This window comes from Pistacia vera, unplaced genomic scaffold (assembly GCF_008641045.1).
Source record: "Pistacia vera cultivar Batoury unplaced genomic scaffold, PisVer_v2 Contig70, whole genome shotgun sequence".
In the NCBI taxonomy this organism is placed as follows: domain Eukaryota; kingdom Viridiplantae; phylum Streptophyta; class Magnoliopsida; order Sapindales; family Anacardiaceae; genus Pistacia; species Pistacia vera.
Genome location: NW_022196557.1, coordinates 367,784 through 383,446, shown reverse-complemented (window position 1 = coordinate 383,446; position 15,663 = coordinate 367,784). Strand labels below are relative to the sequence as shown.

General features: G+C 33.2%; 3 protein-coding genes across 3 annotated transcripts; 1 reads left to right on the top strand and 2 right to left on the bottom strand.

Moving 5' to 3' along the window:
* Positions 1–2,304: 2,304 nt before the first annotated feature.
* Positions 2,305–3,746, top strand: LOC116114096 (60S ribosomal protein L21-1-like). The gene is made up of 2 exons (XM_031400250.1): positions 2,305–2,609; positions 3,435–3,746. Exons 1-2 carry the CDS (start codon positions 2,373–2,375, stop codon positions 3,690–3,692), a joined length of 495 nt encoding a protein of 164 aa, XP_031256110.1. The 5' UTR covers positions 2,305–2,372; the 3' UTR covers positions 3,693–3,746.
* Positions 3,747–5,004: 1,258 nt separating this feature from the next.
* On the bottom strand, positions 5,005–10,086 carry LOC116114097 (heparan-alpha-glucosaminide N-acetyltransferase). The gene is made up of 13 exons (XM_031400251.1): positions 9,714–10,086; positions 8,076–8,213; positions 7,747–7,828; positions 7,484–7,560; positions 7,159–7,265; positions 6,953–7,070; positions 6,698–6,814; positions 6,513–6,604; positions 6,126–6,192; positions 5,951–6,029; positions 5,624–5,715; positions 5,374–5,517; positions 5,005–5,182 (listed from the first exon to the last, which is right to left on the bottom strand). Exons 1-13 carry the CDS (start codon positions 10,068–10,070, stop codon positions 5,153–5,155), a joined length of 1,500 nt encoding a protein of 499 aa, XP_031256111.1. The 5' UTR covers positions 10,071–10,086; the 3' UTR covers positions 5,005–5,152.
* Positions 10,087–10,626: 540 nt separating this feature from the next.
* On the bottom strand, positions 10,627–13,823 carry LOC116114106 (histone-lysine N-methyltransferase ASHR2). Its single transcript, XM_031400260.1, has one exon. It carries the CDS (start codon positions 13,788–13,790, stop codon positions 12,639–12,641), a length of 1,152 nt encoding a protein of 383 aa, XP_031256120.1. The 5' UTR covers positions 13,791–13,823; the 3' UTR covers positions 10,627–12,638.
* Positions 13,824–15,663: the final 1,840 nt, after the last annotated feature.

The following is a 15,663-nucleotide window of genomic DNA, read 5'->3' as shown; positions in this document are numbered from 1 at the left end:
TTATGTTATTTATCACTGAATGATGCCTCAATCATTGAATTAGGCCCTCGATAATACCTTAGGACTGATTGGTTTGAGTTGTTAGAATTTCAGGATGTGGGTCATAATTGATTACATAATTTTATTCGCAAAAAAACGAGTTGATTAGTTAGAAACTCATTTTAGAGGAGTGGAGATATTAATTAAACTTAATAATATAATTGTAAATAAACTTATAATAAATAATATATTGGGTATAAGTTATACAAAAATATGAATACTTATTTATAATATTCTGTATAATTAATATATTTATGTGTTTGACGATATGAAATAAATTTATAATATTTTAACGAGTGTAAAATAAAACCAAAAAAAATTACTAATGAACAAGTTATTAAGCTCATACATATAACAACACCTCCAAATTAAATTACAATAAAATTTCTACTAATAAAATATTCAAAAATTTATCTAGTTTTTATGGTAAAACATTATAACTTTTTATAGTAATTTCACTTTTATGTTTCGACCCCTTAAAAAAATGCATCAAAATACATATTTTTTATATTTATCTTTTTTTCCTAACTTCAATATTTTGATATAATCCATCTGTGAGTAATTTATACGGTTAAAACGAATTGAAGATAGTGTGGATAGGCACCTGGTCTCAGGTTCAATTCTTCATTTGAGTATCCGCAATTTAAGTAAGGGGTCGTAGCGGTGAGTTCTAAGTTAGCCCTTATATATATATATATATACAAGTATTGAAACATAAAACAATTGACAATAGTTTAATTTGACAAACAAATTTTAAAAATGATATTTATTTTATAAAATATATATATACAAACTTTCTTTATTTTGTTCTTTGTAAAATTAAATAATATATATATATATATATATATAAAATTTATGCTAGACGTTTTCATTCCCATAAATTATGAAAAATTGTTTGACATTATTTACATCTCAACATTTTACTATGTCCACTTCTTTTTTCAAGGAAGAGACCAAAAAAAAAAAAAAACTGTTTTTTCTTTTCAAAATAATATACTTTGTTTTTATTAATCTTCTACGGATAATTTCTTTTAATTCGATTTATATCATATTCTAATGCACTTCTTTATGTAAACCAAATTGAGATCCATTTTGGTTATGTTTGTTATCAAACGTGCATTCAAATAGTATGTACATAACTTAAAAGAATATATATCATTTTCAAACAAATATGTCGAATACATTTTCATTTGTACATTTTCAAAATATTATTTTTCAGATAAACATGTTGAACATATTTTTATTTTTAATATATTAAAATCCTTTTTAATATTTTCAATAATTTCATAAAACAAAAAATGAATTCATTGAAACAAAAAAAAAAAAAAAAAAACACACACACACACACACCCCCTTGTAAATTAACTAATGTGTGCTTAGAAGTTTAATTTGTTATAGTGAACATAATCTTATTATACATGATGGACTCCAAACCCATTCTTAATTTGTTGTCATATATTAGCAGGGGCGGATCCAAAGTGTATTAAGCCCACCCTCAATTTTAAAAAAATAAAAATTAAATACATTTTTTCATTTAGTTTGACTTTGGCCCACCCTTAATTTTTATTGTCAAATATTAAAAAATTGTGGCCCACTCTCAATTTTAGAACTAAAAATTTTTGTTTGGCCCACCCTAATAAAGATTTCTGGATCCGTCCCTGTATATTAGTGTAGGTCAAGTTTATAGGTTTTATGATGGGTGGATTCCATAAAGTGTAATTGTTTCTAAAACACAAAGGAATTTTCATTTAAATAAGAGTTTTAATATAATCAGTCTCTCTCCCATCTTCTTATTTATACCATCACCGCCTATGCAGTATTTTATAGTTCTTAGAAATAGGCAGAGGGAGACCTTAACTTTACAGTAATGCAAGGTCTACAATCCAATCTCACAACATTCTCTCATAACCCTCGTCCCCTGACATGACAGCTCGTAATTCGTCAGCTAGCAAATGACTCTCACCTGCTTGCTATGGGTCCCCGCTTGCCCATTTAAGAGCTGACGAATCGTGAGCTTGCACATCCCTTTTTAATTATTTTATGTCACATAAATATTGGTAAATACTTTAACTTTATTAAAACATGGTGGGCGTTATTGTTATTTAACTAAAGTTTAAGGGGGCTATTACTTAGCCTTTTCACTTATAGGAGAATTGAGTTGGGCCCAGTATAGAGCCCAGCCCAAGCGAATTGCAATAGTAAAGCAAACCCTAGACAATAGACGGAAGTTATGGTGTATAATTCAGGTTGAGATATAAATACAAACTAAAACGAAGAAGACGAAATGAAGGCAGAGTGAAGACTGAAGAGTAAAGAAGAAAAGTCGAAGAAAGATGCCGGCCGGACATGGGGTACGAGCAAGGACAAGAGATCTCTTCGCTCGGCCCTTCAGGAAGAAGGGATACATAGCCTTATCAACGTATTTGAAAACCTACAAGATCGGAGACTACGTGGACGTCAAGGTGAATGGTGCAGTGCACAAGGGCATGCCCCATAAGTTCTACCATGGCCGCACTGGTCACGTCTGGAATGTCACCAAGCGTTCTATTGGTGTCGAAGTCAACAAACAGGTCTCTTTCTTTAAGCTCAGATCTCATGTTTACAAAATGGCAAATGGGATGATAAATTGTAGTGATTTAGGTAAAGGGGTTTAAATTTTTAGCTGATTGATTGGAAGTAGTTTAATGGTTTCTTTTGGTCATGGGGAAGGAGGGTGAAGCCAGACTTGTCGGGGAGCTTTGTGAGAAAACCAGAATATTGGGGTCCAAAGCGTATAAAAAATTGAAATGTTTGTTTGAATTTGGGGTGGTTCAGCATTTTTTCTGTTGAGGCTGCTGGCTTAGTAAAGTTAATGTTCAGTAATGAACCAATAGCAATTCTTGCTCAAATTGGAAAAAAAAAAATAGTAATTAAAAATGGGGTTTTTTGGTTGATTGTTTGTAGTTAGTTTCTTACTAGAATTTGGGTGGGTTGAATTTGTTAACTAATCATTTACACCAAATATTTCACATAAGTTTATGCTATAATGTTATTGACGTATGTTAGCTTTTGTGGTATCTGTTAAATATTTTGGTGTTTTGATAGCATATTAGGTGAAAACTACACTTTACATTTTTAGATTTTAAGTTGTTAAAGAGGGTTTTAGTTGATTTTTCAGGGTTAGTTTATTGATACTACTAGGGTCAATTAGTTAATGTATGCTTTAAAGAAGTGACTGATTTTATCCGAAATAGTTTTGATGTATTTTAGATGATTCTATATGCCTCAAACTGAGACTGTGGTTTGTTGGTTGTATTGATAGTAATGATGGATCCTAATGCTATAAATCATACAGTTTTTCTGTGCTATGTAAGTGAGGTGTGTGGACTCTTTTTGGATATTTGTGTTAATTGTAGGTTGGGAATAGAATTATAAGGAAGAGGATTCATGTGCGGGTGGAGCATGTGCAACCTTCAAGATGTAAGGAGGAGTTCAAGTTGAGGAAAATCCGTAATGATGAGTTGAAGGCAGAGGCGAAAGCTGGAGGTGAGAAGATCAGTACAAAGAGACAACCTCAAGGACCTAAGCCTGGTTTCATGGTGGAAGGTGCTACCCTTGAGACAGTTACTCCTATTCCATACGATGTCGTTAATGATCTCAAGGGTGGTTACTAGTTTATTTTGTTGCTGGAAAGTATCTCTAGGTGAAGGCTTTTCATTTCTTTTCGACTTTGTCCAACAATTTTCGTTGTCTAATCATGTTTGTGGTGCAATTCTTTAATGACGTGACCAAAATAGTTTCAAATTTGAGTAAACATTTGGTAATTTAATCAATTCTTTTAGATTATGGTGATGCTTTTGCTTGCTATGGTCTTTGAGAATCATCGTGTAAATTACAACTTGTTTGGCATTCATAGGTTTCTTATGGGTTTGAATTTTGAGAATATGCTTTTGCTGCTCCATTAGTTGGGATCAATGTTTTAATAACCATCGCGAGGTGAAACCCAACAAAGTTGTCGAGTCTCGGGTTGATTGGTTAAATTGGTTTGACCGGCCAATCAAATCGAATTACAACTTCTAAAATTTAGCAAATACATTTTTGAAAATTGTAGTTAAGTCACTATAGGTTTAAAATTTAGCAAATACACTCCAAATACAAAACGGTCAATGATTGGTAAGTGACAACGACACTCCAAATGCAATCTTAATCGTCCCTTGAGCTCATTCCTCAGAAAATCTATCGAAGATCTAGTCGTCATCAATTTTTTCGATTTTTGATCGATTCACTCGTCAAAAATCAACTCCATCACCACCATTGCACTCACCAGCACTTTTTCTTCAAAAGCTTCAACATTCGTTCGTCGATCATCATACCAAATTCTAGGGTTTTGGGTGAATAGGGAAAATATCAACCTGACCTAGTGAAGCGCTCAGGTCTCGGTTAAACCGATCAATGGTTGGAATGCAAATTATGAATGTTTTAACTTCGTGAATCCGAGGTTACTCGTAGCATACTATGTAGCTATGTTTCTTACAGAAAGCTATGAGTTTCTTAGTTATTTGATTTAATGGCACATATGATAAATTTAACACCTATAAAAAGACCAAATGTAATTAAACGTTCATGTATTGAGCATTTTCTGAAAGTTTTCAAGTTCATTTGAACCCATAGCATGATTCAATATTGATCAACAAATTATTTGCATTATATAGAACGAAACGGTTGGAATGCCTTCCTATATATTTATATTGATAACTAAGCAAATAAGGGAAGAATGAAAGATGCTATTTGTTTTTCACCTTCTACCTTATAAAATCGTTGATATGAATATTTCATTAATTATATAGTTTTATCCATAAATATTAATTAATCGAAGAGTATATAATGTATAGCATAATATTATGAGTCAATAAAACATTGTGTAGTTATCCTATATTCTGAATTATTTGTTATTCTACATGATACGTGAGAGAGATAAACAGATTTTCGTGAATAAGTTGGCCTCCAACTTTTACTATACAAAAGGACCTGACCCCTCTGTGCTATGTTTTCACCATGTTGTGTGGTGGTTTTGCCAATCGAATACGTTCAATCTTTCCCTAATTTATAATCCTCCAACCTCTGTGCCATCCCCTCATTTTTTCCCGATCCCAATTAATCTTAGCTGACACACATAAAAGCAAACGTCCATTAAACTGCAATATTGTAAGTTCGAATATATAACTTTTCAATGTGAACCAAAAATCTGGTAGGTAAAATCCAGATCCGCTCATGTATATAAGAGTTAACTCTTGCATGAATGAATCGAAAGAAGTTCACAAAATAAGGACATTCACGAGAGAAGTACTAACTTACTATGTTATTTTCCGGCCGCTTCCAATAAAATCCTTGCAGAATTACTGGGAGGAGATTGCAGGCTATGAGTATGTAAATCAGCAGTGCATGTAATCCCATCCACTCCAACACCGAAGTTATGCGCCTATAACCAGACACATCAACCTGAGGGAAAAGCCCACAAGATAAGCAAAATAAGTAAAATGGCCTAAACAAAAATTAATAACAAAATTCGATGGTTTCTACAACTGGAGATGAATAGAAATCTAACCATGAAGTAAATTGCTGCAAATAGAATGCCAGCAGCTCCAGCAGTAACACAGACATAACTGAATGTGTATAGAGGTTTGTTTATATGCATTCCTGCAGAAAAAAAGTAGATAAAATTATATTGTCAAACTATTATTACCACTAACTTCAACTCTTTCAAATACGTTTCTAAGAAAAAATAAGGAAATTTTTATCAATCCCCCTAGAGATCAGCCTTTTCATTGACACTCGATGTAACTTTCTGAAATATTGGACCTCAATGAAAAAGGTTGATATTTCAAGGTTGTCGGAATTCATTTCCCTAGAAAAGCACGAAGAAAGTACTTACCAAAGAGGTCCAAGGCAAGGCCTAAGACTGCAAGAGAAGAAGACAGGATTACAAAGTTACGCATTCTATCTCTGTGATCCTGCACATGGCAAGGTGTGAAAAAACTCAACATGAAGATAAAGCTCCATGGAGAAAAAGAAAGAAAATTTATGGCATAGAAATATGAACATCACACCTTAAAATGGACGATGATGTGTCCGTAATGCAAACCAATCAAGCAGGTTACAACGGCCATCACTGAACTACAACCACAAAGTAGACAGGAAACTTGAAATTATAAAGCTAAAACACAAGAGGGAAAGTATATGCAATTGATTGATTCTGAGATCATCTTGTCAATCTACCTCCTCCTTTTAAGATATTGACATAAATAATCGATAACTAACTTACTCAAAAAAAAAAAAGAAAAAAAAAAAAATGGATAACTCCATAAAGGAAAGATATATGACCATTTAACAAAAGAGATGGTATTTTCCCTCTGTCAATTAAGAGACCTTACAATTTACACTGCACATTATGCTTAAAAAGTGAATGGAAAACTACGAAGTAGCTGCAGACAAACCTCAGAAGAGCTTCAGGATCAAAAGGTGCTTGACACCATGAAGGTGCATCAAGAGGTAGTGGACCATAATCAGGGGAGTTGATACTGCATTGCTGTGAAGAATAAAAAAAGGGAAGAAAATTTTATGATTCACAAATCATGGAAACAAAGATGGTGAGAAACATAAACAATAAATTGAATGATACCTTTGTCCGTGAATAAATTGGTTTTTTATATAAATGTTGAACACCAAATATTTTTCGATCAACCATTCCAACAACATTACAAGCCGGTCCAGTGTCACCACGTACTCCACATTTTACCTTTCGATGGAAAAAAATAACACAGCCATTTAGGCACCAGTTCCTTAACAAAAATCTTACAGTAGAATTTTAGATCTTAAAAGCTTGTAAAATATTTAGGTTAAAAAGAAAGAAAGAAAGAAGGAAATTGAAGCTCACTGAAAATATCCTATGTGCTGAGGAAGAGGTTTCAACTGGATTCTCATACTGCCAATCAGGAACATACAAGCCGTACAACAAAGACAAATATATTGCAGTAAGCACCATAGATGTAGCCCTGTAAGATATGGAAAGAGAAGTGGCAGAATGCTTCAGTTAAAGCATAATCCAATACAATAAATGTTATTGTTCTTAATCACACTTACCACTGAAATCGATATTTCTTCCATAGAGATAATACTGAACTAACTCGGTCATTAGCCTTTAGCCAAATCTCACATAATGCGGCTACAAGATATGCTATTGCAATTCTCTACAAGGGAAAGAAAGTTAGTGTCATTTTTTACATTGTGTAACACATTGGCAACAAATATTTACACAGTCAATCTGGCTATAAATTCTGCAGAGGAAAACATCAAGTCACAGTTCAGCAGTCATCTCTACTGTCAAGTTAACATCAAAGTACAAACCATAAGCCAATTAACCACTTTCATTATGCAAACGACTTATTAAACTATCAGAAATCCATACCTGCAGAATTCCCATCCATCTTATTTTCGCAATATCCACTCCATAAACTAGATCATTGATCCCATGGAAAAAGCCTCCTGGATAGTAGAAAAAGATAATAGAGATTTAGAACAGAGTGCAAGCATACGAAAGTATGCATGTCAATTCCACAAAACATGGTTTCGCTCAACAGAATCCTTATGATATATTATCATTGTGAAAGGAAAGAACACTTAGCTATATGCAATATAAATGGTCTAGTAGTAAAAGATCAAGTAGATCACCTTGAAGAAAAAGGCCTATTACAAAAAGCTTCAATGCCCGTAATACTGCTTTTCTAGTTGCAACAGTGCTGAATGACAAGTTCTGAATATGAAAAACATATTGTTAGCTTTAAGAGATTATCAATGTCGATTGTAGTACTAATAGAAATAGCAAATGACCAATGACATTGTTATCATATTCTATACCATACACTAAAAGGTTTTATCATAGCTTTCTGTGTTTCCTCAGCAGTAATGCAGGAAAATTTGGCAAGCAAACCAGAACTAAAGCAACTGAACCCAATTGACACCATAGCACACCCTAAAGAAATTCCTAGGCGAAGAGATACCTTGTACGTAAGCCCCAAAGAAACACCAACAATAAAGAGAAAAAATGGCATGACAAAATCTGCAAGGGTCAAACCATTCCAAGGTGAATGATTAATTGCAGGCAGAATTCCACCAGCATCGTCAACAAGAATCATAAGCTGCATCAAGAATGAAAAGATATGTAAAGAGAGAAAATTAACATTTATATAGCAGTGTCTTACAATAGATTAATAATGTAATCTAAACAAAATCTTAATGTTCATATAATAATGAAACATGGTGCTAAGGTCATTTCATTCCTGATGAACCAAAAAGTCATTTTATACAAATAAACAATGCAAGAAGGATCCAACCAACTTCAGAGCAGACAAGAAAACAAAAAGCTCCAAAGCAACACTTTTTCAGAGATTAGCAGACATCATTAGACACCGTGTTCAACCACAATAGCTAAATGTCAGCTTCAAAGAAGCAGAATTTCACTAATTTAAATTCCTATAATGTTATAACAACAAACTTAAAACAACTAGTGACAATAATGCTTCATGTTATTCCTTTTTTGTGAAACTCAGAGGTTTTCAAAAGTCTAATTAAACCATAATCAGCAGTGCGCAACTATTAATTTGTTAAACATCAAACGTAAACTTTATGTTAATTTTTACAAAACATCTATTAATTTGTTACTCAAACTTTTAATGTTTTCAAATAATGTCAATAAAAAAGTGATATAATAGAATTACAGTATTGTTCAGACAGTGGTTTGATTAGAAAATGGTAAATAGATTTTATTTATTATTTGTAGCAATAGAAAGTTAATGACAATGTCAGATATTTTTATACAATTGATCAGTGCACTCTCTATTAGGTAGGTGGATGCAGACAAATCCATCTCTCTTAATTTTCTTAATTATTGACATAAAAATTTAAATCCTAGCTGTCAATATTTAATTTAATACCACATCAGAATTTAGAAAGCGATCTGATTAGGCCATTGGCCGTCCCTAACCCATGTCTCTTATTCTCCAAGAAAAGGATGGTCTTAATGTGTCCCCTAAGGCCTCACGGCACATATTAAGACCCCTAGAAAAACAAAATGATAGCGAGGTGAACATCTACAGTTTCAAAATGAAGATAAATATCTACGACAAGTCAAATGAAATGTCATTTTACTCAGAAATTTCAATGCCAAACTCAAATGGTAACTATCTATAAACATGTTTGTATTTTTAAGGAAAAGATAATATAGATATATATTATAATCGGGTTAACCCGGATAATCCAGAGGATACGCTTCCAGGCAACTTTACCCCAGAACGGTAGGTGGATCCAAAATTTAATAAGGGTTTAAATGGGAGGGGCCGGTACATGATACATGTCAGTAACCACTATCAATGCTTTGTAATGAATTCAACCAGAAAAAAAGATGATGTATCATAATAAATAAAGGCATTACCATCACATTCACAGGCAAATGCATGCCATATACAATATTAAATAATTAAATATCCTTTGCTTGGAAAGGCAGCCAAATTGATAAAAAGGGAAATCTAACGTCTGATTGCTTGCTGGTAATAAAAAAATGCAGATAATATAAAGGTTAACCGGACTGATCCTGAAACAAATCTGAATATGAAAGAACATAATGATGATGATAAGATTACCGCAACGGTGAGGCCGCGGAAGACGTCGAGAGAAGCAAGGCGGGGTTGTCGTGGAGGTGAGTGTTGGTGATGAGAGAGCTTGGAGTTTGATGAAGGAAGAATCAAAGGATCTTGTTCGTCATTGGGTTTGAGAGAAGGGGAAGATTTAGAAATCTGGATGACCATCTCAGAGTCTTGATGGTTGTTATTATCATTGTTGAGCATCTTCTTCCCCATGGGGTGAGATATGAAGGAGGAGAGTGAATGAATTTTATTTATAGAATGGTGCAATTTACGTATACAAATACAAGTATGTTTGGATTGATAGGATAGGACTGCCCATCCTTCCGTTATTAACCTCCAATTATTACGCTCCATTTTCTAACTTCCCCTTCGCGCCGTTTCATTTTATCTTATCTTTTAGGCTATTTCAAACCTACTCAAAAACACCTACTTATCATTCATAATGATTTTTAAAAATTAAAATACTATCCATTTTTTGATAATTGTATTATAAAACAATTTTCGAAATATTTTTGTGCAAAGAAAAACAGAAACTTAGGTATGATAATCGACTAAATGAATTAAAGAAACAAAATAAATAAAGAGGTAAATTTATATCAAATAATAAATAGAGTTGTTAAGATAAACGCATGGCCTGGAACGGTGCGGCTTCTATTCTCCTTCTTTCTTTTATGGCATCTAATTCTCTAATGCCGGTGGGGGGTTAAGATAACCTTGCGTAAAAGAGGAAAAAGATAAGAAAAGAATTTCTATCAGCTTCTTTTAGACATTATTATTATTATAAGACAAGCATTCCCTAAATCTTTAATAAGATTAAAGATTTTATCCCAACAGTAGAATAAAACTAACTATTTCCACTTGCAGAATGACTCAAAACTAGGTCAAAATTAAGTAAATAATAATCTGATTATTCTACTCGTTCTATGACCGGCATCTGCGGCAATTAAATCTGATTTCAATGCCATCCAAAATATCTAGTGGCATTCTCAATCAGGATGTCATTGTCTTTTAGTTGAAATAATCTTACACAAAATCCTTTTCTAAAAACCATGTAACTAATTAAAACCCTCAACAATCACCACATAGAAGAGCAAATTAAATACACCAACAACTCCTATCAAAGGAAAAAAAAAGTAAGACTGCTACATTGCAGTGATCAAGAAGAAGACGACAGATTTTTCCTCTTACCATTCAAACCTGTAACAAGAACACAGAATTAGTAATAAGAGAGAACCAGCAAAAGAAAGAAACAAATGAAGAAAACACAGAAGGCACCAAACCACCACAACTAAATCGACAGAAATTCCTACCAAGTCATTAGACACATGTTTAACTTCAGGTTCTAATAAATAACAGTTGAAATTCGGTTTGGTTCAAAACTGAGTACCTGAACCGGTTGGGGGTTTGGCTGAACCAAACCGGAAAATCGGTTCAAGCTATAAAGGTACCCAATAACTGAACCGGTTTGGGGGTGACCCAGCTTTCAAGCAAACCGAATTTTCGATTTGGTTACGGGGTACCTGGTTTTTGGATGGAATTTCCTTCTTATACTAAAGCCAGTCTCTAAACTTCACAATCCAAAACATTACAGACTTCAACAACCAATCCACCTTGTTGATTAAACAAAACAATCAACCCCAAAAACAAAAAGCAAATTCCACAAACTCTAGATTACAACTTCCCCATGAAATTACCACTAACAAAAATACATAAAAAATCAAACCAAAACATCGATTGGGTAATTCAAAAAATTGACGAATGAAATTGAACCAAACCTCAGCACCTGTTTTAGCAGCAATCTCAACAACTTGAATGAGTTGGCTAGGAGGAATAGGTCCAGTGGATTTGGCACCAATTTTAGGATACTCTTTCTGATAAGAAGTCTCAGACAACACAGCCTTTGTACAAAGTTTTCTCCCCGGTTTTGTACTCAAAACTGAAACTTTTTGATAGCCAGATGAGGACTTGTCACTGGGTTTGAGAAATGGCCACTGGTTTGAGTGATTGAGAGGAAGAAATGATCTGGGTATGTGCGAAAATTTCAGAGGAATGTTTGAGAAGGAAATTAGAGACCTACCCATCTCAATTGGAAGCAAATGAAAGAGTTACTAATTCGAAACACAATTTTGTTTTCAATTTTTAGGCAAAAACTGGTTTGGTTCGGGTACCCCAGACTTTTGCGCAGTCAAACCAGTACCCAAACAGAAAATCCGGGTTTCTTTCTATCATAACCTGAACCGAATTTCCAAGTACGTGATTTTCCGGCTCGGGTTCCGGGTATTTTGATCACCCCTAGTTGAAAATTAAACACTTAGACAACCCAAGATTTAATTTTTCAGCAAACAGCACATGCATTAGAAAAAAGCAATGACTAAGATATTCTTCATTTCACAATAGGGACTTATAACAAAATACATGGATTCTTTTCCACTCAAATTCGTTGATTTTGGAATTCTCTAATTGTTCTTTCTTCTTCATTCAACTCTCCTTTTATAATATCTGATATCCCAGCAAAACATAATGGACACTACGGATGAAACTTTCCCTTGTCATACTCCTTTTTTAAGGTCATATTTACGATTATATACACAGAAACTTTCAGCAGTCATACTCATACTAGGAAGTGTAAAAATTAAGAAGTTAAGTTTGACAGGTCTGGGTTGCTTTCATAGTACATTGGTGCAGTCTTACGGAATCAGCTTAACAAATCCTGTTATTAAAACTTAAGAGAGATCAACGCGAAAACATCAAGCTATATAAGGCAAAAGCTAAGTAAGTTCAAATTCAGCTATTCTGAGACAAATTTTTTAAGTACCATAAAGAAATAAACTAATAAATTATTTCATATTACATAAATGTTGACTAACAATTAGAACATAAAGCAAAATGTGGGTAGACTTACAGCAGCTGCAAAATTTTTAACTAGTCATCCACGGAAAGTGTGTCTTCTCCTCCAACGACATCATTCTTGAGTTTGCCACAGACATTACACTCCATAACAGTCGAAGGAGAAACATCTGAAGGTGGCAAAGGAGCCAATGTCCCCCAACAATTGTCTCCATCACACATATATCTCATAAAAAAATACGCGTGCGGAAAATCATTCTCCCCATTTTCATTCTCAGCACCCGCCATTTCTTCATCCTCATCCTCCTCCATAGCCTCCTCCTCCTCTTTCTCATTCTCATTGTCAGACCAATTAGCTTCCACTTTGCAACGATCACAGTCACAAGCAAACCCATAGTCTTCAATTAATCTCTTCTGTCTAGTGGCATAATCGAAATTAACTGGAAAATAACTCAAGCAAATCTCCCTCCCTTGAGGCACATCATGAATCATCCTAACAATAATGTCAGCGTTATTCTCATTCTCCATCGCCGTGTCCACGTAATCAAATCTACAAGCATTCGGAAGGCAATCATGATTAAACAACGAAGCCTTCGGGTAAAGCCCATAAGCGCGAACCGATCTCTGGCCGCCATTGAAGGGCTCCATCAAGCCGAAGGCGTTTAGCCGGTCCTTGGCGAGCAAAGCCGCGGTGAGTTCAAGAGAGAAGGGGGTAGAATTAGGACGAGGAAGGCAAAGAGAAGAGATAAGAGAGTGGAGAAATTCGGCGGCTGAGGCGTCGTTAGCAGAGGGGATTCCTTGAAATGAAAGTAAAGTTTGGAACTTTGAAGGAGAAACGAGGGATAAATTGTAAGCGGCAATTAGAAAACACGATTGGAGCTGGCGTTCAAGCGGGTGGTTGAGGAAGAAGTGAGAGGAGTTACAGAGACGAGTGAGAGATTGGCAGACATAAGGCGAGTGCGTGGATGACGTGGCGGAAGAAAGACACGTGGCGGAGCAGAACAGAGCTGAACACGAAGAGCAATTGATTGAAGAAGAAGATTGTAAAGTTCTAAAGCAATGGTGGCAGTATGAAGAAGAAGAAGGGTTTTGTAAAGGAAAAGCGGAGTAGAGGAGAATGGGAGAATCTCTGAGGACAACTTGGCCGGCTTTTAATGGTTGAGTGGATACTAAACCCCTACCTCTACCGTCGATCTCCGCCACACTGAGAAGGCCTTCGGCCGCCATTTTTTTAGTCGACCACCGCCGAGTGTGATTAGGGTTTTTGTTGTTCTGCAGTTTATTAGGACGATAAGAAATATTAGGGAGATCACATGATGCCACGTCATCCGTTTGCCACATCATCATATGAGTTGACGTGGTATTTAAAAAACTTGAAATACAACATGCCAAATTGCCAATAAACAATCCCACATCGTCATACGAATAACGAATGTAAGATTTGTATTTTAAATTTATTATATATATATATATATATATATTTTTTTTTTTTTTAATTTATCACATAGAGTAAATAATATTACATATTTCAAAAGATATTTTAAAATTTATATTTTATTTTAATTGATGGTACGTTTTATTTATTATTATTATTTATTTACTAAATCACTTATTCATTTACATCTCATAACCACCTAAGTTTATACATCAATTATGAAAAATTTAAGATAATTTTGAAATTATAATATTACATTTATAAAGTTTAATATACAAAATACTGTAACATGTCATTTCATAATTGAAAGAGTGAAAATATAAAATTAATTCATTAGTTTAAAATAAATAATATATCAATTACTAGGTAATGCCTTATCACTTTGTAGGTTTAAATTTGAATATAAACTTTATAAGATTAATACTATCCTTTTGTTGAGAAAATCTAGAATGGATAATACTACATTTATCATATGATCTCACAAACTTTCTCTCATAACTAATACTATTATATTGACACTAAACATGGGGCTCGCGTATTGCGTTGGTATGTTTATTCAATGTTTTTGAAATAGATTGTAAACAAATTTATTTTAACAAAATAAACTAATTAGATTAAGACATAATAATTGTTAAATTATACAAATTTTAAAGTAAATATAAATTGTATATATATACAAAGTTGTGTTATTATATAATTAATAATTGTACCTGTATAATTATTAATATCAATTATAGATAGATGTCATTAAATCATTCATCCAACTTGAGAAGATCACCTGAATAATATATGGTCTAATTAGATTTTTAAGATCATCCCCTTATACAATTGATATTATTTTTGCAGACATGTCTTTGAAATTCGATATCAGTAGGCATATCTTTGATATTCGATGTCAGTATTTTGTAGTGAATTGTGTATGATATTTAATATCACTTTAATATTATCAAGATCAATTATTTATACTTAAAATTTATACTGACCTTCCGTAATTTCTGTAACTTATATTTATTTTCAAGTTACGTTGCACACGCATATCTATTATATATATTTTTTTACATTATTATTGATTTTTTTTGTGTTTTAAATATATATTTTCTATATTGAATTGATAATTAAAAAATCAATAAATAAAATATTCACAAATTAAACTCAAAGTCCATATCATCATGATTCTTCTCAAATATGTTACCATTTGACATCTGCAATCAAAGTTTTAAACTTTGTCAAGAAAAGCAAAAATATTTGCAGTATAACCCACTACTCACTGGGTATTATTGATAAGCCTATAAATCAATCAGATGAAGAGAAACCTTGTTGAAAAATGTAAACTTTTAAGCAAAAGACTTGAGAACCAAAGGAAAAAACTGATTTTGATTGTTGAGAAGAGAAAATGAATTATTTTTATTATTATTATTTTAGAATTAAAAAAAAAAATGTTGAGAAGAGAACCCACATAGAAAGCAACAACAACTCTAACAGTATAATCTAAAGGCAACTTAATTAAAACATTGAAGAAGCCATGAAGATAAAGGTTCTGTAACACAAATCTATCTACTGCAATTAGAATTGACCACCATATATAGCAAAAAAAGTATTTGATGATAACATTTTAAAGAAAGATGATAATTGTAAAACTCACAAAACCCACAAATCAAACAACAA